At 40.0% G+C, this 26401-nt stretch overlaps 1 protein-coding gene across 5 annotated transcripts in view; it reads left to right on the plus strand.

The window, feature by feature from the left end:
• Positions 1-26401, plus strand: part of ADK (adenosine kinase) — a 253036-nt gene that overhangs the window by 161003 nt on the left and 65632 nt on the right. For all 5 annotated transcript variants that reach the window (XM_062001445.1, XM_062001448.1, XM_062001447.1 and 2 more), the window contains exon 7: positions 16905-17075. In XM_062001445.1, the coding sequence (XP_061857429.1) occupies positions 16905-17075 (171 nt within the window). The remainder of the gene's footprint in view (positions 1-16904; positions 17076-26401) is intronic.

The raw sequence follows: 26401 nt of genomic DNA on the forward strand, positions 1-26401 counted from the left end.
AGTTCCTGCCCTGCAAAGCCATGCTGTGATTTCAATTAGTGCAGATGTGCACCAAGCCACCTTATTGGCTCAGAAAGGAATTCTTTTGTTTCAACACTTGAACTGCCAGATCTGGTTAATGTTACCAAACGAAAGAAAAGAGAGCATCACACCTATGGTATTAGTCTTTATACTCCAGTATCTGAAAAAGCCTTGGCAGGGAGAAAAAAAAATGTTATCATCTCATAGGGAAAAGCTGAATTCATACACAGGAACTGCAGGATTACTTGGACGTTTTACTAGTCCCCTGTAACACCAGCAAGTCCCATAAATGCCTAATGGAAAAACAGCAGAAAATGAGATCTGCAGCAGGCCTTTGGAGAGCAAATTTATGTTGCTGAACACTCCTCTTTTTTTTTTCAGGTCAGGTTTAAAGGTCAAAAGAAAGTGGATAGATGAAATTTGCTGATTTTGCCAACTTTAAAGGCCCCTTTTAGAGGTTTTCTGTTTCTATGGGAAGCCCCAGTATGCTTTTGGGTAGTTTTGTGCAAGAACTGAAATGTGTAGAACCTTCCCTCTGTTTTCTCATGTGAGGAGGACAGTGGTATAACAATAGCTAGTTATCCCCAGTGTGCCCTTGAGCAGCGTCTGATTGAGATCCAAGGTGTGTTGTCATCTTGAATTAATTAATCCACCTTACTAATGAAGTTTTTCATGTATATTCATTCCATATGCAGGCTAAGACCTGCGTTTGACAAGGCCAGCTGTGACTCCACAGTGACAAAAGCAGTCACCTCATTTTCACACTTGTGTTAAAACTTATCCCCCCGTTTCTCATGCCTTGTTTTCCCTTCTGTATCCCCAAGTGAAAAAGGAGCTTCCCACGAGCACCACGGATTCTACACCCTGTGCTGCCTTAAATGTGAATCAAGCTATAATGTCTCAGTTGAGAAGGATACAAAAGTGGGATACAAAAGCCCACTAAAAGGACATTCTAGATGATCAGTCTCTGCAGGCACTAGTAACTGAGTGACTGGGAGCAAGAGGATGGCTGTTGGGCAGTGTCTTCAGAATCCTAAACAATTCAGGCATAATGCCAAAAATGTCATTTTTAGAAACAAAGCATCCTCTTTTCTGCTCTATACTGCACAAAGGCAAGTTGAATTGGAAGCTTATTTTCTGTACATGAAGCGTTGCAGGACAAACAGCATGTTTATATACCTGCATCTCGTTGTGCAGGTTTATTTCCATGGAGTTATTTCACCAGGCTTTAAATGTATCAGTAACTCGGTGCAAGATTGTTCAGTATTAACTCAATGCCAAGTCTTAATACTTCCTAATTGAAAAAATGTTGACCTAGCCTCCCCAGTATGTCTCCTTAGGAAAATCATGACTGTGCAGCAGCTGCAGTTGTTCTCTCAGTGTGTGTAACCACTTGTAAATTAGTGTGTTTCAATTCACAGGGAATGTACACTCAAAAAGTGATTTAAAAATTACTTTGAATTGCTGGTTTTTTCCCCTTTCCAATGGATATTTTTTTTCTACTGGATGCTGATTTTTAGGACAAGTGTTTTTCCAAATAGTTCAGAATGTTATAGTGTTGAACTCAGCAAAGACCATAAAGACTTTTCTATATGCATTTTAACATTGGGTATGTCTTTGGAATGGAGGAATTGAGTAACATCTTTAAGAACAGGTTTACCACAATCTCCATAGTTTGAAGTACCTTATCAGCCACTCACTTAGGCAAAGCTTACAGTATAAAGCTATAAACACTAAAGAGTGTTGTTCTTGGAGTTCAGTTCTTTAGCAAAGCTCCTGCTAGGATTTTGGAAGCTAGCTGTGATGAGATCTTTTTGTCTTGCATGCAGTCCTGTGGGAGGTTTTGGTGTTTGAACTCCACTCCTAGCAATGATGATTTTCACACTCAGCCAAAGTGGACACAATGATTCCAGTTTCATTGCTAACTAAAAAATGTACTGAAATGGGAGCTCAACTATCCAAGCACTTAGAGGGGAAATACAGCTGTGTTTTACAGCCACAAACACGGAAGATTATCTGACCAGATATGTACCATGAAACAAAACTTAGGTGTTTAGGAGCAACTTATCACAAGATGTGCACAAGCTCAGGGGGAACTGGAAAACTCTCCTTTCAGAATGGAGTTGATGGGACAAATGTTAATAAAATTGGATACATCTGCAGGGGTATCATATATCAACCAAGAGGCAGAGAAGTAGGAATTTATTGGAGGAATCCATCTGACTTTTCTTGTGGGCAGAATTACATCTGGCATTTGTGAGGGTGTGCCATTTCCCAGATCTTCACAGTATGTTGGCAGGCTCTTTTAACAGGCTTGGATGCTCGTTTGAGAGAGCATGATCCTTGAAGAGATACATGATTCACCGTGGTAAAAACGAGGTACAAATCTCCTCAGAACAGGCTCTTTTGCCATAAGAGGAATAGCCAAAGGCAGATACAAAATTGCAACAGGCAGTCAGAGAAGCAGACAAAGCATTACTCTATCAAAATGCCAGACATCCAGAAGATGTTTTATAAAAGTTTAATTTCTCAAACAGCTCCTTGTCATCCGTGTCCCCATCTCAGAACGGAGAATGATTATGATGGTAATTGTGGAAAATTGCTAGTCATCAGTGCTATTAAATAACTGAATTCTAAAATATACAGGCTTGAAATTGTTGAATATCTTCCAAGAACTATTGTTCTCAGGGAATATTCTAAGGTTCCTTTGCTCTGAGATGAGAGTGGACAAGGATACGGCAGGGTATGGGAGATGGAGAGTAGGTGCCAGAAAAACAACTTCACAGGAACACTTGTGCGACTCCTGTGCATCTCAGTGCAATTTGACAGGAGTAAATAGGGTCAGAAGAGACCTCAGGCTCTGCTTCTTACACTTATCCTGAAGTACTGCTCTGCTGCAACCCAGCCTCTGAAGTCTGCTTTTTCAGCAGCCTGAGCCTGGGCTGCACTTTCTAGTAATAGTAATTATTTTCAGCCAAACCTAGCAGTTAAATGACTTAAACATACCCTCTTATAATTATGTATATGACTTTTAAGCTAGGAAGGTGTGGATGAAGCAGACTCTGGTTCTAGTTCAGAGTGGAAGAAATCAATTGGATTCTTGCAGTAGAAAATCTCGATTCACTTTGTTGGGTATCAAGTGTGTGAAGTACTCACTTGGTCAAGCTAGAGCCTAAAACCTCCACTAAATCATAACATTCAGAGTAAATTCTTTCAATGGGAGCAGTTTTGTCTGATTTGGTGCCTCAGAGGGAACCTTCCCATCAGACTGTGTGTCAGTAAGTCAATTTCTAAACTTGAGTTTGGCAAACATTACAAACTCAGGACTGCTCTCACTGTTGATTGCAGCACTGCTCTATTGTAAAGGCTAATGTAAGCCTATGCCAGCAAGAAACTTGTCCCCCTCTTTACATTTGTTTTGTGCCCTGGTGACTGATGAAAAAGAGATCTTATTTTAAAGCCTTGGTGCTTCATAGCATGCATGAGACCAGGTATATGAGTAGGCACATCAAAGGTCAAGTTGAGCTTCAGAGGAGCCAGCATCCTGCAGTAAACACTCTTCCAACAAGTGTCACTTGCAGCTTTTGTGAAATTCTCTCAGTGTCTGTTTCTGGGATGGAGCAATTTTGCAGGTTGTGCTCAGATCTTGGAGGAGTTTTGCTGTGGAGCTGCAAAGAAGAGCTCAATGTGCCCACATGGTACTTTACACCCGAGTGACAGATCAGAAGGAACTCCTCTCCACCTTGCCTGGTGGCTCTTTGGGTATGGAAACAATAAACAAGCAATGCGTTTGTTTGTGGAGCCTGTTGAAATTATTGACAACCATCAGGTTGATGTTGATGATAAACTGGTAATTTTTTTATAAGCCAGTTATTTCCAGTTATAAGTTTTGTGCATTGAGTTTCGTGGAGTAAGATTTCCTTACTGCAGAAGTGCAGAATATGGAAGGGAAAAGAGTGAAAGGCAGTTTGTGCTTCAAATTAATACATCTAAAGTGAACAAAGCCGTCCATTGTGTTGCTTTCGTGTCACTGTTGTTAGATATTAATTTGATAAGGACAGAGTATGTTAAAATGGAGGCTGGGGAAAAAAAGCTGGAAACTTTTGTTTCCTGACTGCTTTATCATACGTGATAATGTTTATTGTTGAGATTAAGTACTCTCTATTCAAGCAGTAACAAGTTTCACAGTGGAACAAAAGTAAGCAGCACTCACGAAATTCATTTCAACAAAAAGTATGAACAGAAAGATATGAAAACTATTGATTATGTTGTCTGTGGTGACATACAAACAAAGTGATAACTGTTCACATCTATAAAAGTTGAAGAATGGCAGTGTCAGGTTGTGCAAAGATTAACATTAGAATCTGACACCTTTGGTGAAAATTTATAATTACATTTGACGCTTTGGTAGAGATGGGAATGAGGGTGGGATCTTGTCAAGGAGCTTTTTGTGTTGTTCATTGTCATTGCCAACTACTTAACCCTTTGATTAACAATTATTGCTATGGATAAGCGTGACTGTTGGGGTGTGGAATGCGTTGTCCTGTAATTTGTAGCAGTATTCAAACATCTGTTTCAGATGGGAGCATCTTAAGCTTTCATTTTGTTATGCAGAAGTTGTTCTAAGTAGTGCAATATAGATATTGATCTCCAGGGAGAGTTCTGTGAAGATAGCCGATGTGTGTTTGTGCTGCTCTTCCTGATGAAAATTAGAGCTCTAAGTATCAGAAAGTAAGTTGTGGAGGCTCCTTCCTTGGAGGTCTTTAAGACCCGCCTGGACATGTTCCTATGCGACCTGATCTAGGTGACCCTGCTTCTGCGGGGGGGTTGGACTGGATGATCTCTAAAGCTCCCTTCCAACCCCTTCCATTCTGTGATTCTAAAATATTTAGCCATGGCTTCTGAGGTCTGTTTTGGAGTTACTGTCATTGCTTTCTTTTCCTGTGAGCTGCAGTAGAGTTTGATGCCACTCTGCCAGTGTTCGTTTCTTACTAGGCTCCCGACTGGGTTGGACCATAGATGTTGATAAGGAGGCATCGGAGGGACAGGAGTAAAAAGAGAATCCTCCAGTACATACTGAACCACTGGGCTTTCCTATAAATGGAGGCATGTCATAGATACAGATACATAAACATACATCCAAAACATGAGACACTTTACATGTTTGCTTTGAGGAAGGCATGCTGCATTTTACTTTGGCGTAGACCAATAATTTCCCTTCCCTAAAATGAGGTTATTTATGATACAGTTCCAAAATGTTCTGGTTTGGCTCTTTAAAAAGAAGAAATGATGTTTATTTAGCATAAGGAATGGATTAAAACTCTTGAGTACTGAGGAGGTGATTTTGAGCGATCCTCACTTCCTTTCCTTATAAAAGCACTAAAACATGAGCTTAAATGCTGATTTAAAGGAGTGGAATTTTTATTCATCTTTATGTCCAATATGTCCAGGTTACTCATTCATATTGCAATCTAGAGAAGCATGGATAAATTAGCACACAAGTTAACGCTGTTAATTGCATAGCGATAGCTTTGGTTTCTGTTTTTCTTACTCCCTCTGTTTTCAAGGGCACAAATTGGATGGGCAAAGAGTCAAGTAAATGGCAAGAAAAGAGCGGGGAACGGGGGGTTTTAATAGAGTTATTATTCTTGTAGCAGGGCTTCTTCCTGTCCAAATGACTGTCTAAATGTAGGGCTCTAGGCATTGTTAAGATCTCCTTGACTTCATAATTTGGAATTCAGGGAAGCTCCGTGTGAAGTTGAAGAGCTGCAGGAAGACCTTAACTTCTAAGATGTTGTTCTCCTCCTAATGCATTTAGATGGGTCACTTGCAAAATGTGTACACTCTGTGGCGTTTATTTCAAGGGAAAAGAACTAATTTCTCACGTGACTGTTAAAGGTGTAGGCAGTATCTAGGGTGCTCTGCTCTGAAGTACTCTCTTAGAAGCTGATAGAACATTAGAACATTAGGCTATGTGCTTTGTCCACTTCTTTCAAACACACACAAATCTCACATATCATAGACTTTGAAATCTTCTCTGAACCACCAGAGGTTTGTTGGAGCAGATTTGAACTTTGGACATTTGCTTCATGCTCAGGCATTTGCAATATCTCTAAGGATATTCTAATACCATGAAAGTACTTTTCCCACATGAAATTGCTTCAAATGTTATCAAATTCTCATGAGTTTAAAAAGTTTATGTTATATAAGTTCAAATACAATTGTTTTAGGAACATTAACTCGTAGAAATCCGTCTTCTTTTTCCCTGTACACCTCGGCATTTCAAGGATAAGCAGGTTTAATTAAACCAGACAAAGTAATTTGGTCATAAACAAACAGAAGGGATGTTGGTTCTGCTAGAAACCAACCAATAGGCCTACTGTAAGTTAGGCCTATGTGCCAAATCTAGAACTACCAGGTTGGAAATATCTTCTTGAATGTAACTTTGTTCCCCTAAAGTAACAGTTTGGGAGACTTAAATGGATCCAAAGAGGTGGCTAACAGTGCTAAACACACTGCACATCTGCAGAAGGCACCTGTGCCCCCAGGAACTCAGATCCTTACATAAGAAGACTGAGAAGCTACGTGGGTGCATCACCCTTCCAAGGTGGCTAAAGGGATGTTGTCACAGGCCACACGTTCTTAGGGTACAAATAGGGATTTGCTCACAAAGTCTCAGGCGTTTCCTGTTCTCAAAACCATTTTACTCGAGAACCCAGAGGTATTCTGCTTCAAGAAAGGTTAGTTCTCTGCCATAGGCTCAGCACCCAACTTGATCTTTTCTAAAGCTGCTGTTAAATGTTACCCATTTCAATTAAACAGTGAAAAAACCTGTTTGCTCCATCACATTTCCTCTGTGATCTGATTTTGTGTGAAGGAGGCAGGTAGGGGCAGCTAATGTGACAGGAGTGGAGTGGTTTGGAAGTAGAGAAGTTGGGGAAAATATTCATTAGAAAATGAAATACTCAAGCATCTTGAATAACAGTAAAAACTGAAGCCCCTGCTGAAAACCTGCTACTCCCACAATAATAGGACATTACAGAAAGTAGTGTCTTGGCAGAGAAGCTTCCCCTCAGGTTACAAGATCTGGGAGTGAAAGACTAACTCCTCTCTCTTGTTACAGTAGTGGACCTGGTAGTAAAAGTCAGCTTCTGAGTGAGCTTATGAGTTTGTTAGAAACAGGAGCTCAATGTAAATAATATTTGGCTCTAAAAAATTAACAGTTAGATATTTCTCCCCCTCCCTTTGAATTAAGACTCTTACTTATTGAGACTATGGTATTTAATGCTAAGCACTTACATAGCCTGTTGTATTCAAAGTGTTGTAATTATTATTACCCAAGTTAATTTAAGCAAAAACATCCATGTTGGAGTTGAGCAACTGTCCATATTTCAACTTTATTTCTTAATAATGATCAGAACTAGCACAGATCCTGATGCTCATTCATTTGTGTGTTCAGAAACAGAGTCACACACCAGTCTCTACAGAATGCAAATTAAAAGGCCGAGCACGAGCATTAATGTTCTTCCAAATAATTCATTTTAATGTGTGGAAGTGTGAGCAATAAATGTTTTGTCATAAAGCCTGATGTGGTAATTAATCCAAGTGCTTAGGACCTAATTGCACATTATACATTTGCTATGAATGAAGTTGTTTTGGACCTGTGGTTCTGGGGCGAGAGCTGTGAGGAGAGTGGTGTTTGAAAGGAAATGCTAATGCACTGGCTTTTAAACTTGGTAGGGCAGAAGAGAAAGAGATACAAATTGAAAGAAATAGATCTTTTATTATTTTGCCAGTTACTTTTTTAGTTGTTCTGAGCACTTTTATTGTGCACTTAATTTTACACGGTGATGGTGCTTATACATTACATTGAATATCTCATAATAGGTAGGCTGTTTAAAATCAGCTAGAACATTCCTTTGGGAGCAGGAGAGGGTATTTGTTTTATTAACCATTTACACCTTAATTTGCCATTAAGAAAGGTCCTGTTATTCCATAAAACATGTCATTGCTTTCATGCAAAGGATAAGTCATCCTGCAAACAACGTGAGTCTCAGGTGCACTGACTGCACGTAGGCTGGACCTGCTGCACACCAAGTGGCTTCCACTGGAGCTGTAGAGCTTCTCTGGGTTTTCCACTCATGCAATTGATAGAGTTTGGTTCCTTGGTTTTTTATTGTGCTCTTTATTTCCTGGGGAGAATTCCCTTTTGTAAATACACCGTGGTGCTATCCAGAGCTCTGTTTTGCCCGTGGTGAGTACTTGAACTCAGGTACAGGATGAGTTAGCATTTGCATAGTGCAGTAAGCTTCAGAAATCTTTTGTGTTACCTCTTGATTGTTTCTTTCATGCTACAGTTATCAGTGTAGTCTTTCTGATGATATGATCTTTATTAGTGAAATAATAGGCTCTTTCTTTGGGACTCTTGAAATGTGTTCTAACGATGATGGTAATGACTTTGATTAATATTTAATCCCCATGCTGCTACGTTCTTATAATTTACAAGATCTCAAAGGTAGTTGAGGAAGAAAGGTTTCTGCTTAAGTGAGTGTTTCAGTGAGAGAGTGCTTAGGGAAAAAACATACCTATGTTTTATTATACCTTCTGTCTGTTTTCTAACCTGAATTTAAGTGAAACCTTTCATAGCATGACCATGCTGTTGACAGGGAAATCAATAAGGTGTAGAAGTCACACTGGAGCTGATTTCTGTTTCACAGCATTGTGCTCGTTCCTATGTTTATATTACGTAGCAGTTGCATTCCTCTGCATCACCTGGAGATGTCTGAAGGCACAGGTATAGCAGGAGATACCGGTACAGAGCAAGAGGTTGATGAAGATTCCTGTTTTGGGGGGGAGCAGGGGACTGGTATTTACAGTACAGCAAGGTGAGCCCAAACCAGTTTCCTCATCCACTCCAACCGTCACAGGATTTGTGTGCACGGTCACATGTTACCAAAAAGTCTTACAAATAATGCAGCAGAAGATGTTTTGTGATTTTCAGGCCATGGAATATTAAAAACCAAAATACTTAAGCAGGCAGAACTGGTAGGCAAGCTTTGACTTAGTTCTCCACAAGGCTTCAGACATCCAAACCTAACAAGGAGCATTGTTGCAAGATCTTTTGACACCCAGTGAGCCAACGGTGATTGGCTACTAATACACCAACAGACACTTGTTGCTTTGGTCTTGGAGAGTTTTACCTGCATTTGTGAAATAAGCATATTTAATTAGAAGAGTACTCATTGGTTCTCTTCTTCTTCTTCAAGGCTATTTGAATAAGCAAGGCATTGACTTAAGTGTTTGCTTATAGACCTTTCAAACTGAGGATTAACCATCTAGAGAATTAGACATTCTCTGTCTATTTGGAATTACATAGAGTCTCTCAATTTGCTAATGTACTGTAAATATTATGTACACACCAAACTTGAGTGAATTCAACATATGGTTGATGTTTACGTAATTAATGAGATGCCTAATTATATTAATGACACTAGCCATACACAAAAAAGCCAATGTTGCACAAGCATCAAGGCCCTAAATTTACCATACCTTATTCTAGACTTCCTGAAACGCTGCTTTGCCATGGCAGAGACCCCGTGGTTGTGCTCAGAATCGTGGAAATTAAGATTGGAGAGCAATTCTCTCGTTGTTCTAAATGTCATAAGTAGCATAATTATCTTATAACATCTATTATATTCTATACTACATATTACATATTGTATATTGTCTATAATATGTATTTTATATATAGGATAATATGTAATAATACAATTCAGACTTCTTGTTATTGCTTCATTAAACAATAATTGGAATGTCTGAGTCTACTTTTTGGTGTAAACACAAGGTTATCCTCATATTAATGACACGATAAAGAGTTGTTTTAGAAGGATGAAAGGTGAAAGAAACAGTTCCTGTCTTTAATCAAGAACTTAGCAAGTATTTTAAGAGGCATTGCTTTCCCAGGAAGGATTAATTTGGTTTTTGAGGAAGAAAAAGTGTGTCAAAGTGTTTTTGGGGTATTAGGAGAAAAAAAGAGAAGTGGCTTGATCCTTTATCAAAGCTTGTTTGATTTGCAGCTTACATTTTATTGATGGTAATACGCTGTACTTTATAATACCTTTCAACACAATTTCAGTCATTTCAGTAATGTTAAGTAATTAAACCTCCCACTGGTTCTGCCAATGGAGGTGTATTTATCATTGTAACTCTTTTGCAAGTGGGTAAACAGAGGCAAAAAAAAAGGTTGAATTGTTAATGAAAGTAACAAAAAGCTCTGGCTCTTGTCTCCCAGATGATGTTTAATGCTTCCTCCAAAAATTTGTTGTAAATAAAACTAAACATCTCACACCCTGAGCTTAATAAACTCGTTTAAAACCATATGCTGGATTTTAGAGAGAATATAGGGATTTTTTGCTTCTTCACAGAGGGTCAGACTTCAGGGAGCCACGTCAAACCGGCATCTTAAGATCTCAATTCATCTTGCCAAAATGAGCTTAACTTTGTGCTTTCCAGGGAAACAGGAGAATTCATTATTTGAGGTGACAGTTCCATACACCAAAACTAGGTGTATTACTGCTCTCTTGCAAATGTGTTTACACCTCCACTCCATTGTTACAGATCTCATCCACACCCTCTGGGAGAATGCACCTGATAAGTCACGTAATTGTTTTGTCCTATCACTTTGACACACTTTTTCTTCCTTGGAAACCAAATTAATCCTTCCTGAGAAAGCTTGGAAGAGCATCCTGGGAAGTGCTTAATTTAGTCAATAGTCATCAGAACTGAAAAATATTCCCAAATTGTTTCAGAGTTCAAAGGAATGGCTGATAGATGCATACAGTGGTTGTTTTCTTTAACATATAAGATCAGATATTGGAGATTTTCTGCTACTGTTGTCATCTGATAGATACTAATATGGCAGCAATCAGAGTTCACTTCAGCAACAAAGAAGCTGTGCAAGCCTGAGAGCAATCCTCTCCTCCTGACATGTTGGCACCGTCATAGAGGAAAATGTCACGGTCAATATAAGCACATTTACTGACAGTTAGGGCTGTTTTTTTTCCCTGTGTTACTGAAAACTGTTTGAAAGTTGCCTTTTATCAAAACCAGAAACACTGGCCGCTCAGAATGATAAAACAATAGTTTACAGCTTAGTCATTTTCCAGTTATAGAGCAATACTTTCATAAAAGTAAACAATGCATACAGGAACAAGCCAAAACAATTACTCAGAGAAGCTGTTGCGTTCTTGCTGTCCTTGCTCCCTGATTTAAAACAACTGTCTTTGGTAGGAACAGGACAAAGAGCAACGGGGGGGTTTGTTTCATGAAGTAACCACTTGCTGATCACTACTAGATAAAATACAGTTGGTACTGTGTAGGTACTTTCTAAGTTCCTAAATGACATGAAGAACAGGTCGTAGGTTAAAATAACATCCATGTGTTTTTACAGAGGGAACAATTCCCAAGTGGAATGTTATACAGAGCTTTTGTCCTTCCTGGAGGTGACTTAAATGACTTAAAGCACGAGCACCCTCGTTAGTAACGGTCATGTCATTTACTTAATTTGTCGGGGTTTGTTAATTATTTCTGCAGGGGCTTTTTCCACTTCATGGCTATTTAAATATCTTTATCCTTTGATACGTTATTTCCCTTACTGAGATATGACAGCATAGTAACAGTCACTCAAAACTCGGAGGTAAAAGTATGGGGTCAGTAAGTTTGCTAACTTGACTGTGTTACACATTCCAAGTCTTGTGCTCAGATATTTCAGTGCTAAAGACAGGTTTTAAATTGTTCTCTGCTCTTTTAAATTGACATCAGTAGTAAGAGAGATGAAGAGCTTTTGCTCTCATGTTCCAAGAAGATTCCTTCTGGTTTCTGTTCTGAAGAACGAGGGTTTCAGTGCCTTGCCTCGCAGCGGGCGGGACAGGGACTGCACCCAGTCTGTGCTCTGTGCACTTCAGAGGCTAGAAGACGAAAGCCTTTCGGTCTCCTCTGGTTGTAAGGGCACCTGGAAGCCTTGTGTGTGTTCTGTCTGGAACAGATACCTACTGGTTCATTCTCCATCCCATGTGTTGCAACTTCCCTCCTTCTGAGCCCTGGTACTTCTGATAGACTGCAGCAGATGAGATTGAAGGCAGAGCAGAGCTGAGGGAGGTCTCTCTTGCCCAAGCGTGTTGCTTGACATTCTCTTTGCATACAGAGTATGGGAAACTTAACCAGGTCCAGAAGTTCTGACTTGGTTATGTCTGTTGTTTAACAGATCCTGTTCTTTTGGCACCTCAGCAGTCTCTCTTACTGGAACTGCCAGCATGCTTGGAGTTAGATGATTTCTGTGGGGCTTGACAGGGTTTATCAGGACTGTCACTACCTAACTGTCAAACTTCCTCCATGCCTGAAAAACGCCACCCTTCAGCTGGAAGGGAGTGTGATGTCAGCATCGTTGCATTTTTATGGGAATGCTTCCTGTAAGATTGCTTTGGATTAAATGATGTGTTCCTTTCGTGGTGGCGGAATGCACTTGGTCTCCACCAGCAGCAGGCTGGTGTGTATGTGTTTCTAAACCTTAAATATTTGGATTCACACTTGCAATTCATTGATTTTACATTGTTACCGTTTCAAAATCAACTCAAAATACCCTGGTTCCAAATCCTGTCACTCCTATGTTAAAGTTACTTTAATGTAGCCCACCCTGCAAATGTGAGTGGCAAGGAAAGAAGAAGAGCTATAGGAAGAAGCAGAGGGCAAATGCATTTTAGTAGGTAGCAGGTTTGAAAGCAATCCTGACTTAATTCTCTCTCTATGTAATTATGCAAACATTGCTTTTATGCTATTAAATAGTAATAAATCAAAGAATGCAAAGCTGTTTGTGATCATCTCAGCCTGGATCTGACTACATTAGTAGACTAGGTCACAGTTAGTAATGAAAATTATTTAAAGAATGAATCTTGATCCTCACTGTGCAAACGTTACATAGAGTCAGAATGGTAGGGGTTGGAAGGGACCTTCTGAGATCGTCTAGTCCAGCCCCCCTGCCAAAGCAGGTCCACTTAGATCAGGTCACACAGGCTAATCCAGACAAATTCACTGTGAGCACGTGATTTCATGCGAACAAATGATGGCAAGACTTCTCAGTTTGGACAGAGCACCTTAGACAGGATTACCTTCACCAAAGCCAGAGTAGTTCTGCCTTCAGGAGATCCTTCAGCACGCTCTGATTCTGTGCTGCTGACACTTTTGATACCCTTCATTTGCTGCCTTCACCTCTGCTATAGCTGGTGCTCTACGAGCTTAGTGTAGGTCAGAGGAAACCTTTTGGGTCTGAGTGTGATGAAAAATGAGAGAGATGACAAATTGCTGTGTGTAAGCCCACCAAATCCTTCTGGTAACCGGAGTGTCTGTGAAGGAAAGACTTGTGTGTAAAAGACTATCCTGCACTCTCAGTACCCTGGCATATCTTAAAAGGTGCATCAAACTTTTCCTGACTATTACAAAAGTGACAGTAAGATGATAGCCTCTCTTGACTTTGTCTACTGCTGTCATGTGCATCTTAATATTGCATTTGAAAAGCTCTTAAGTGGCAGACACACTACTGCATCTCCCATAGCTCCATGTGTGCAATACACAAATGTGTTTTCCTTATTTCTTCCTTTTTGTTTCTCTTTTTCCCACAATGTAAATGTTTTTCTCTACCAAAGGGGACTGTATTTAAACAGAAGGACTGCTTACAGTGCATGAGGAAAGTATTGCTGTGTTTTGTGCATGCACACGTACAGACGTACGTGTAAGTCATTCGGTCTATCATCCTCTTTTCCTGGTGCCTGTATTAGTTGAGCCTGGCTCTCAGGCTTGTGGTACAATGGTACCTCCCTCCTGGCACAGAGAAGAGGCTCATTACATTTTGAGCAGCAGAAAAGAGTGGCACATCATGAAGCAGCAGCATCTGGTATACTCGGTCTCAATCAGTGCACACCAAAGGAATAGTGTGTGCTGCTACTATGTCTGATAGCCTTTAATGTTTAATAGGTTTTCTTAGTACCAAATTGCTGCTTTTCACTTGCTTTGACTGCACTGTCCAATTATCATATGTCATTGTATGCACAACATTCTTTCACAAAGATGGAGACATACACAGTAATTCAGTGTCATATACAAGGCAAATTTCCCTGGCTGTTAGAGTCTCTGTATGCTACCTAACTGTCTCATACTTTGATTACAGTTATTTTCCTCACAGTTGTTTCAAGGTACCTTTTTGTTTTGAGGGTAAGGAGGTTCCCAGAACTCTGAGTAGTAGACTGAGGTGTGTAGGTGAGCGTGGAGCATCTTCCTGCGGAGCTTCTTAACCTTCTTGTTAGAGGGAAGAGAACTTGTTACTAGTGAAATGGAAGCTCTTTTGTACCAGTGATTCTAAGACATACTTAGAGCTAAAGCTGGCCAACAGTTGTTAAGAATATGCAGGAGTATCTGACTTAGGCATTGCTCTGAATGCATCAGTCTGGACCAAAAGGAGCTGCAGCCACAAGAGCGTGTGGGCTGTGGTTATGAGGAAGCCGTGGAGTGACTTTGAATCCCAGTGAGGTACAAGAAAACCTGTTTGGTTTAGTGGAGCTCACTCCTGAACAAAACTGTAACATGCTGCAATAATTTGGTCTGTGGCTTATCTACTTGTAATGCAAACTGATGAAGCTAGGTTCCTGTAACTGCACTGCCCATAGCTGTAATGGGAATTCCTCTAAAAACAGAGATAAACTCAATTTAAACATTTAAGAAAGAGGATTTCCTTAGGTTTCTTTAACCCCAAATCTGTTCAGTTTTTATGCATTTTCTTCCTACTTTCATTCCATTGTGTGATTCATACCACTACAGCTTTTTGTTGTTGTTGTTTTGCTGCAGCTTTTCTTTGCAAAGAAATGTTATACTTGGCAAAGAGTTCTCATCCAACTCCTAATTTCTAAATGGTTTCATGTCAAAGAGTTATTTAAATAAAGCATTTAAAAACACCCCTCTTGGAAGAACGTAGTGAAATGGCAGAAGTGATTTCTAGGAAACCCAGAAGACAGAGCTGTAGCCTTTGAGAGATTCTGGCCTTTAGTTTGTGGGATCTGAAAAGCAGGCTCTGCTATCTGCCTCTCAGTACTTTGATGTTGCCTTTCCAAGGAAAAGAGAGTTGGATGCAGGCCTGAGTTAGCTGTCATGGGGATAGTGCTCTGTACCTTAAATTACAATCAGATGTGGTTTAGTTCAGATTAAGTTTGCAGCCTAAAATTGGTAAGAAGCCTAATTATTTGCCCAGGTTGCCATTTACATAGACCACTGTGTATCGACCTGTGGTGTGTCCAACAGCTGGCAGGTTGGTAGCTTGGAAAGGTTTTTATTTGATGCTTGGAAGAGTTGTTTTTTTACAAAGAATCCCAACTCTGTTGATTAAATGAAAAACTAAAAGATGGTCGAGATTGCTATGGAGACGAGATGTTACAGAAACTGCTCATTTTCGTTCTTCGCCGTGTAAAAATAGCAGAGGAGCTTGGATGTTTACAGGCTTCCAGTCGCTTGAGGTACTGAGGAACTCCACAAGACACAAAGCATTCTCTTTGTGCCCTTTGGATTTTTATTGTCACTCAGCAAATCCTGCCCAAAGTTTGGAGTCAGTCGTGTGTTTGTTAGAATGGAGAGCGTGGAGTAAGGACAAGTGAAGAATAAGACTTTCTGAGTAGCCTCCAGTCTGTAGACTCTTCATTGTGTTCTTTCTTTCCAGTGAGTTGAGTGCCTAAGATAACCTGTTAGCTGAAGTGTGCAGGGTGAAATACAGATCCTCTGTGAAGACATGATAATACAAATAAGAACTGGAAACTGAGATTTTTTCACAGTTCCACCTTTTAGAGTGCCGTGGTGGGGATGTCACAGATAGGACTGAGATGATGTTTTGTTTGTCAGACCCCCCTCAAAGTTGTTTGTTGCTGTGCCTTAGGTGTTACCTCTGGCCTTAAATTTCACACGTGCTGCTACTGGTTAAAAATTACTATAATTCACCAGAGTTTGGGAACTGTTGGTAAAAATGCTTTCAGGATTCAAACAGAACTTGTTAATTAAAGATTAAGCCTTTATCTAATTAATATAACAATGTAACTTTAGGGGATCTTTACATAACTCCTGGAACATGTGAGGTAACCATCTACAATGCTAAATTCAAAATGGTCGTAGCCTTGAGCTGTTCTTCAGCCAGGGTTGAAATCAGCATGCACAATTTAGTAGACAAACAATCATTTCTGGTTGAGTTCTGTTTGTTTTGTTTCGCAATCGATACCCACTTGAATGTTCACGTTCAGAATGAAGAGCAATGCTTTGAGGGGGTAGGGGGAATCAGATGTGTGTGCAGAAATGTGAAAAGCCCCAAGTTTTTCCCTGCAAAACAGTAACTACTGCAATGACAGCAACAATAACTACTGCAATGACAGCATGCTCAACATAGTCATTATAAACGAGGTCATAATTCTTCAGGCAAGTGGTTTCATTAATCTCCTAACTGTATATGGAGCCATCATATTGGACTTTGGAACTGAGCAGTAGAGCCTGATTGAGTCTGTTACTAAAAAGAAAGGTTGTTTAGAATGATATTATTTTTAAAAACACAAACATTAGTCTTAGCTGCCACGACAAAGTAGCATGCAGAGGCAGGGAATTCTTTTGGAAGGCTGTGATTCTGGACATGCACACTCTTCATCACCTCCATACTGCCTTAGTGAAAGGGAGTATTCTCCACAAGCTTCAGACTGTCCACGTGGATGACAAGAGTGGGTTGGGGGAGACTTTCTAGAAGCAGCATGCTTGATGTGGTTCTTCCTATGAAATCAGTAACAGACATTGCTTTGTTTGGATGCTTGCAGGGATTCTTCCTGACGGTGTCACCAGAAGCAGTATTAAAGGTGGCTGCTCAGGCTTCTGCAAACAACAAGATCTTCAGCTTGAATCTTTCTGCACCATTTATTAGCCAGTTCTACAAAGAGCCTATGATGAAAGTCATGCCTTATGTTGATGTTCTTTTTGGAAATGAGACGGTGAGTCTTACAAAATTCAAGTGTTTCTGTGTCTTTCACCTGGGGTTTTTATTGTCTAGGAGCCTGCTTCCCAGTTCTCTGTTATTTATAAGACTGACCATGTGAATTGTCACTAGAAAATGAAATCCATGGTCACAGGACTGTGTGATATTTCAGTAGATACCAAAGATGTCACTTGTTAGAAGTTTGCAATTTACTCATTCTAATATAGAGACGTGTGAGCAAGTTTCTCTAGGTTAAAAGGAGAAATAACCAACACGTTGGCTGCTTTGTAATAACCATCCACATGCATGATGTGCTCGCCCAGGAATTGACTCTCTGCTGGAAGAAAACATGTGAAGGGGTACAGCAGAGCAGCTGAGGTTCTGCAACTTGTTTCCATAGCCATGCTGCTTCTATCAATAGCATCTTCTATGATGAAGATGACTCTTTGGGGAGAAGTAGGGGGAGAAAACTAAGACGTTTTAGAAGGTCCTGGTTCATTGTGTGATAGAGGAACTGGCAGTCTTCACAAAGATGCTACTGAATATTTTGATTCAATAGCAGTATAATTACAACAACAACAACAAAACCTTGTCAGATTTCACAAAGTAAGTACTAAGGAAATGGAGTCAATGTTTGGATGGAAGGGCTTTGTAGAAACTTCTGACATTAAACCTTTCTGCTCCTGCAGATAAATGTTACCCCATTTAGCTATTAGAATTCAGATCACTGTAGTTCATTAGGTGCTGTTTGGCAGAAGATACCTTTAGTGTATTTGCACACTGCAAAAGCACTGGACCACTAGAGTGTCAACGTTCCAGTGTCAGAAATTACATACAGGCTACCTGAATTTCCCCTGCCATTGCAGTTTGCTGTGCTACTAGTCACCTGCCATTATAAAATATTGTATAGGACTGCTGTGTGTATTAAAGTTAAAAGACTCCCTGCATTTTCTGTGTGTAATTTCTAAAGCATTTTGGTATCTTTCAGGGTAAAAGGTACTGTTTAAGCTTAAGTGATCACCCTTAAACTTGGCATTATGAGATATGTATATATATATATATCTATGCTTCAGAGCACTAGCTTCTGATGCTTTGTTATTTATACTAACCAGTTGAAATCCTGGTCGTTTTTCAGTCTCTGCTTTCTGCCATATAAACTGGCCATTGCTGCTTTTGACTTGTTGAAATGCTTTTTGCATTGGTTTGCTCTCTGGCTTTTTTGTATGACTTGAAACCATGCTCCTGGCACAGCTTCCTTCTGTTTTTTAGTAGCTGCTTAATCTTGTGATTGTCTGTTTCTGCTCTCTGAGTATGGTTTGTGGTAAAGAGTAGCTGCAAAACTCGAGAGTGCCTCATTCTGCCATGTCCTGACTTCTAGTAGCTTCCTTTGATTTGTTTTTTGTCTCATATTAATTTCATCTGCAAGTACATTCAGGGGCTTTATGTGTGTTATGTATGCCTTAATGGGTGATGAACCACTTCAGCTAGCCAGCACCAAATCTTTGCCCATTTACTGAGGTTTCCCTGTGCTGTTTGCTACATTTTCTATCAGTTTTGCTACAGTGCATAAGTTAACCTATAAGCAAGGCTAAATGCTAAATGGTGTGCTTGTTACTTTATTAGTACAAACAATACCCTTAGACACACTCTTCATTATTGCCTGTATTTATCTTCACTCCACATTACAGAGCAATACAACTTTATTGTTAAGCACTGAGCTGTTTATTTTTTTGAGTCATACAAAAACAACCAAGAGCAGCAAAATTCCAAACTGCTGCCGTCCCTAAAGTAAAAACAATTGGCAAAGTGATTTTCAGTTCCATCTCCTGCTTAAAAATTTACATCTGAATGGAGATTGGTTATTTCAAGTTTCAGACAGATGGTAATTAAAATGGGCAAGTTATAAACCTCTCGGAATAAATGTTCTAGTTTGGAATATAGATGCCAACAGACCCTTAACTGCAGCGGAGGCACTGAGTGCTGTGCTAACAGCTCAGCACGTGTATCAGCTTCAGCATTAGCTCAGTGACCCGCTGGTGTTTTGATCATTTGCTTAAACCCCTTTTATAACTGGCCAAACATCTTGGATTTTTGAGACTTATTTCACTGAACTTGCTGTAATAAATTTAGTACAGAACGTTCAGAGTAGGAATAATTATATGTTCATTGCTGCTAACCAATTAGGGCCATTCTGCAGTCATTATCTAGCAATACATGACTGGAGAACTTGATTATTGTCAGTGCTTTTAATTTTTATTAAATTAAGGTTTTTTTAATAGCGTCATTTTGCAAATGGTTCTTAGCAATAATACCTTCCAAGCTACCGTAATCACTGCATAATTAACCTGCCAGGATTAAGCACACTCTACTTTGCCTCAGGATGCTTAACTCTCAAATAAGGTCAATTATCTCCTGATGATAACTGCGTTGTCACAAGTTGCTGCTTAATTCATCTGTGAAAGCTCACCTTAGAATACATATTTTACGACTCAAAGTAACTTTCAGGTACAAAATGGTCAAAGGAGGGAAAGCTTTTAAAGTGACATCTCTCAACACAAAGCTGTGGAATGTTTCTCACACAGCAATTACACCAGGCAAGTAAAGGAGCCTAAGTTTGCATCTATTTCTTTCCCAGACCTCTTTCCCCTTTCTCACTTTAGGGTTAAAGCTTGATACCTCTGATATACTTGACCCATCAAAGTCGATAATGGGCAGAGGAATCTGGACTCAATTGCCAGTCTCCCTAAAGGATGCAGGCTATAGTTGCATCTCCTCAGGGAAGGAACTACACCTGGGGGGAACGGTCTGTGTGTTTAGGGACATGCAGCAGGGTAACAGTTTCTTTTCTGCAAAGGTCTTGAGAATTGAAGGGACACTCCCATGCTTTGACATGATTCATCCCTGCACACGGCAGTCGTTCGTGACTCACAGGAGTATGTATTAACGTACCGATGTGGTAAAGACCTTCTGGGTTCTCTTCCTACGTGGAAGCAGGACATTGCTGTGAAATAGAATTGAGAAACTTCAGAATTACAGACCTGTCAAGCTCATCATCTGCTGCTTTAAGACAAAAACTAAAAGCAAGCAGTATAGCTTGCAGGACACAGTGATCAGTAAAAGTTGAGGAGCTTGTGCAGAGGAGAAAATGTGGGGTTTTTCTGAAGTATTAATATAATAAAGAAAACTAATGACAGCAATTATTCTTGGAAATCAGATCCTCTTCCTCTCTAGTGTAAAGAGCTGTTACTTTGAAACACCCAGTCTCTGAATGAATTAATTACAGGATTGTAAGCTGAAGTTCTGCAAAGACAGATGCTTCTGCAAGCTCATTGGGAAATCGATGCTGATGTGACAGCAAATGTGCTGAAAAGGAAAAAAAGTTGCATGCAAGACTTGTGTGTTTTAAAAAACAATGACAATAGCTTTAGTAGTGGTTCTGGAGTTACCAACCCTGACCTTTAAAAAGATGGGTGCCCATAAGATATCAAAGGGGTCTGGCCATCATTCAGTCCTACAGTTATACCAAAGCAGCGCACTGTGCCTCCATTTAAAATATTTTGAGGGGAAGATATAAAACACTAACATAAAAGTCCCTACAATTATATTTGGTTTGGACACAGCCTTTAAGAACCTTTATAAGCCTTTATAAGGGTAAGTGACGTGGAAAACCAGCAAATCTAAAGCTGGTAACACTGGATAAGGCTAAAGCTGGTGTTTCTGATTTTGAGTGAGCAGTCAGGCTGCAGTTTTGTGTTTGCTTTAACCAGGGAAGTGAATGCAAATGCTGTTAAGTTTTCTGACATGAAATTGTGTTCAATACATTAGCGTTTACACCTAAATGGCAAGTTTCTGAACAAATTGGTCTGTTCCCTTTCTGTAGCCTGTAACACGTGTTTGTAAACAACTCTCACCCCAGTCACAGTGATACATGACACCAAGATATGACACTGTGGGCCACCTTCAGTACCTCCTGCAAACTTCCTCTGCTAAATTAGCACCTGGGACCAGGCTGAAACCTGCAGGCTCAGGAATCTGCCTGCAGCTCACAAGAGTCTTGAATGAGACGGGATCACTTCTGTAGGATGAATGAGCCTCACGGTGATTCTTTTTTAAAGCAGTGTGCATTCAGAATGCTCTGAGTTCACACCAGTGTGACTGCCATTGTTTATGGACCTAGCAGATAGTTTTCCATGTCCTTTCATGCTGGTGAGTGGTCTTGATTGTGAGGGGAAGACAAGGAGGTAAGAGACAGGAGAAAATCAGGTGGAAGGTTTAATTTAGTGCATGGAGGAAGGAAGATAACAGTTTGACTTAAAATTGAGGCTAAGACACAAACTTTTCAGTTGGTTCTTCTCTATCAGGTGGGGCCAAGGGTTAAGGAACGTAGCAAAGGATGGCCAGTCACACCAGAGATGCCACCAAGCTGATGCTTCTCTCTCGAGTATTTCCCAGTCAGCATTTCAAATTGTTTTCAATGTCTGAAGTTATTAGTGGAAGGCAAATACTAGATCGTGTTTGAAACTTGAGTATGTTGAAGGAGCTCACTTTACTACAGTGCTAACTTGCATGTATGTTATGTAAAGAGCCTTTAAGACACCTTGATCCTTTCTCTTTAGCTTACTGGAACTGGTCCATATCGAGAGGTTAGTTTCAGTCAGCGTGTTTTTGCAAGCTATCTTCCTTAGAAGTTCACCCTTTACCTTTATCTCCTCCATCTTTATTCATTTGGAGTTGGGTTTTCAGAAACATTAATCTTCTTAAAAGAAATTAAGTTGGGTGCCGGTGTTTTGCATTTCAGTTTATCTGCCACTGTTTTCTTTTGTGTTACCGCTTTCTGAAGTTCTCAGGCCCTTGCCCCACTGGTGAGGGTAATTATCTTCATCTCCTAGGCTGAGAGAGAGACTGAGGTTTGCACAGTCCCCTACAGGGAGGCTGTGGTTAAGTTAAAAACCGTAGTCAGATATTCTGACCCAGTTTATTAAATACACATGGGGGAAAAGAAAGAGTTGTAAGGAGACATCTCATCTTCTATTTTAACAGGTAGAGGTTTTTAAGGTCAGCTGCTGCTGGTGTTTGCTTTCCTAAACTGCAGTAAACAGACAGCAATTTCTTTTCATAACTCCTACATTTGAGATTTCTGCAAAGCCCAGGGAGCCTGGGAATTAAAAATTGGAATTCTGAGTGGAGGAGAAAGAAATGGGTTTTTCCTTCGATGTCTTTGTAGAGCTGTGACACTTATTTCCTGGTGTAAATGTGACGTTTTCAATTCTGGGGAAGCTGATGCATTGTAATATTGCAGCTTAATTCATAGAATTAACTTTCTCAGTATTGGAATATCTAATAAGTTGTGGCCAGCTGAAAAACGAGAGGGTCTGTAGCACAAGGGAAGCTGATAATGTCAATGGCATGTCGTAAAGATGTGCTGTGGGAAGGATGCTGCAACAGCCCAAGGCTATTTCAGCTGCAGACTCTGAATCTGCTTCTCCCTCTCTCTTCTCTCTTTTTTTTTCTCCTTTTCCTTTTTTTTTTTGCCTCCCTTGTGAACTGCAGTGGCTCTCTAAGATAAAATGCTTTTAAATCATTTCCCAACCTTGCAGCCGTCTTTGATAAAAGCCCTGTTATCTGAAACGATATGAATCACTGTGGAGTTAATCATACCTTATACAACAACATATTTTGTTGTGATTCATTCTGTTTCAATTAATCATCTTATTTATCTACATTGTCTCAGCTGCTGCACTGAAATCCATGAGTAATAAGCAAGTAATTATTTTAGTTTACCTAGCACATTATGAATGAAAGGAAAATTGAGAGCCCAGTCTTTAGCTTCGTGTTTAGTGCTGCTTTCAGCTAATGTCGAGCTATTGAGGCAATTTAAGAATCCCATCTCAAAAATTACTTTCTTCTCTCTTGTTATGGAAAACAAGCAGGTATTTAGAAGAGAAGCTTATACTTTGCAACAGGCCTCACTTCTTCAAGCTAAAAATATCCTCTGCTGGTCTCTGGGAACGCTCAGGGATATTTATCCTTCCTTATGCTATGCGGTGTTGAAATGCTTTTAAGGTTGCGAATGCTGGAGCGAAGGCAGCACAAGACAGAACATGTCCTGTGAGAAAGGAAGGCAGATTTCACTGCATTTCAGCAGCTTGTGTTTTACTGACGATGATTGATAACCCTTTTCACTTTGTAGCACTTCCCAGAGCGTCTCATCAACATTAAAGCTCAGACCAAACCCGTGAGTTGGGTGTGTAGTCCCTGGTTTACAGGTGGACAATTGAGATGTTATTTGCCCAAGGTCATACAACAAGAGCAGAGCCAGGAGCAAGCCAAATCTAGTTCTAACTTTTCTCTTTAGTTCCTGTCCTGAAATGTTGTCAGCTGGTGGATATATTCAGGGCAAAACTCACCTGTTTGGAGGAAAAGACCATATTAATATCTCTGAAAGTCCTTTAAAGGTGAACTGCATAGGCATTCTCAATAATCAGAGTACCAGGGCAAAAATGAATAGCATCTATCTTATAATACATCATGTAAGAGATGAAAAAATAAGACTATAAATAAAACAGAGTTATACAGTTGATAAGAATAGAAGAATGAAGGCAGAAATGTTCACAAATCTTCTTTAAATAGGTGTAAATCCAGAACAATTCCATTTCACGGAAATATTTGCAGATAACAATGCAGGTAAAATGCAAAGGTTTCAATAAAGGCTTTGTTTTCCAATCCACCTAAGGTCTATTCAATGACTCCACATTTCAAGCCCTGTTTGGAGCAGATCTAGCCAGTTTCTGACTGCAAAACACTGTTAGATCATGCTAAAGCCTTTTATACCAACATGTACTGGGGATTCTCCCCATTACAGTCCTTAACGGTGAATTGTAAGGCTGCAGTGCCTTGTTACCCCCATGGATAACATCTAAATGTGAGCTGATGCAGACCTTTCTCACCTTCCCTTATCACATAGACTCATCTGCCCTCTTTAGTCAGCTTTACCAACGTTGTATTCATAGCAAGAGCGAGTTCTGTGGGCTGGATTACTGTTGAATCACTGAGCTGCTCCAGCTTTCCCATCACTAGATCTGACCAGATGAGAGAGTAATACACGGTGGTACAGAGGATTTTGAAAGAGGAAGCCTGATAACCTCTCTGTTTCATCTGATCTAACCAGTCTCTATTGTTAGGGTCTTCCAAGCAATGTGGTAAAGAAACACAGCTTGGGGACATAATCTGACTGAAAGCTTTTCTTTCTGCTGTATGGTATTTTCAGCAGTATCCTTTTTAGTCCAGGCACGTGATGTCCACAGCCACTCGATGTAGTTTTATCTGCAGGTGTTGAGTTCAATGTCATCATGCATGGATAAGTTCAGGTATTAGCTATAAAGTTCTCAGACAATATTTTTGTATGTAGAAGGGCCTGTGTTTGCCTAAGGAGTATTGATGCTTCCTGTCTTGATAAGTTTGAGTGTGAACAAAGAGCACTTGAAGTAGGAGGAAAGGGAAGGGTAGTCGAGGAGCCGGTAATAAATCTGTGATGATGTTCAGAACCCTTGTGTGCTGCAGAGAGGTCTGGAGGCTGCTTTAAACAGAAAATAGGTGTTATAATGTAATGAAAGCAGAGACTAAATGTGTGTATCTGTGTGTTTCAGTCTATGTGAGTGCAAATGTTTTAGTCATTGTAATACTGAAGCTGCTTGAGAAAAATCCACACAAGCTGGAATTGTGTCCTTGTGCAACAGCGAGTTAGAACTGCATCAGAAAGGATTCTGGCTTTTGTTTTTAGAACTGTTTGATGAGGAGAAAACATACTTTGGGGGTTTTGGAATAGAATTGCCATTGTTTTTTTAGTCCTGTTAGAGTTTAAACTTGGTTTCTTCTCACATGTTATCTTTCTCTATCAACACCTTCCGTCCCCCTGCTTATATAACTCAAATAGTATTTGTATTCTGTCAAGAGAGTTTCAGATCTGATTACAAACCTATTAAGTACTTTCATTTCTTCTGACTTTCTTCAACAAAGACAAGCAAAAAGCATTTGAACTCACCCTTCCAACTAGTTACATAATCTTCTGTCCCAGGGATCCCTACAGTTTGTAGATTTCCTAAGAATAAATGTAACCCGCTGATGTTTCCTTCAGGTTGCTGGGAAGGGTTTTCTGTTCGTGCATTGACAAGCACGTTGATGGTGTTTAGAACTGACTTCTGCTAAACCATCATTGATTGCAAGTTGTATTTCAATTTTTAATTAGAATGTAGAGTTAAGAGGTTAGAATTGATAATCATGGGCCTTTGCATTGATTAGATTTACTAATTATACTACTTACATGTAATTTCTTCCTATGAATGGCACTAAAAGGAAAGCTAAATGTGCACCATATTATGAAGCATATGCAACGTGTCACAAATGTAGGTAAGGGTTGTACAGATATTTTGTTCCATTTTGGATGACTTTTCAAAGCATTGACAAAAAGTTAAGACAGGAGCTTGGGAAAGAAGTAGAAAAAATACAGTTGCAGCGTGCCTAAGGTGCTTGAAAGATACATAAAAGCACCCAGGGTCTTCCCAAAGGGTTAATTGGCCTGGAAAAAAATCTTCCCTTATTTCTAAACATAAGCCACCCCATTAAACAACAACCTTTGGGTGGTAATTCTGCAGCCACATGAAAGTGTTTCCTTATTTTGAGGGTTAGTGGTCATATTCTTACTTACAATACCATTTGTTTCAGTACTGAACTCCCAGGGAAGCAATGTGGAGGAATGACTCTTTGGTAGGGTTTTGTTCAATGCTAACAGACTTCACCCCTCCCAGTCACTGCACTTTTACTTTAAAAGAGAATTCTCCCTGGAAATGATCCACTAAACTTTTATTTCAGGAGAAGCACTGCCAACTCATACATACATGGTGAGTAATAATGTCAAAATGGTTCTCATTAAGTACTCAGACCCTCATTTGACACCTTAAATTCCATCTTAAAACCAGGAATGTATGCAGGCACATCAGGTTAACGTGCATCTATGAGGCAGATTGCCTTCCGTGCTGAAGGAGCTTCCAGGTGAAGGAGCTTTCCTCACCACTCTCATGTGGGAAGCAGTCACCAGCACGTGAGCCTTAGAGCTTAGAGCCAGCTGGTTCTCTTGACTCCCCGAGGCCGTGGGCTGCCCTTGTCAATGAGCAAAAACCTTTAGCAATTGAGAAACTCACAGGAAACCGATGGGAAAGTGACACACATACCAGTGGAAGACCCTTAGGGTATCCCAACTAATCTGTCCTTCAAGCTGTTCTGCTACTATCAAGGCACAGCCCTGCTCGCTGAATAGAGGCTATTTGAGGATATCCCAAAAGTTCC

The sequence above is a fragment of the Colius striatus genome, chromosome 8, assembly GCF_028858725.1.
Source record: "Colius striatus isolate bColStr4 chromosome 8, bColStr4.1.hap1, whole genome shotgun sequence".
Lineage (NCBI taxonomy): Eukaryota > Metazoa > Chordata > Aves > Coliiformes > Coliidae > Colius > Colius striatus.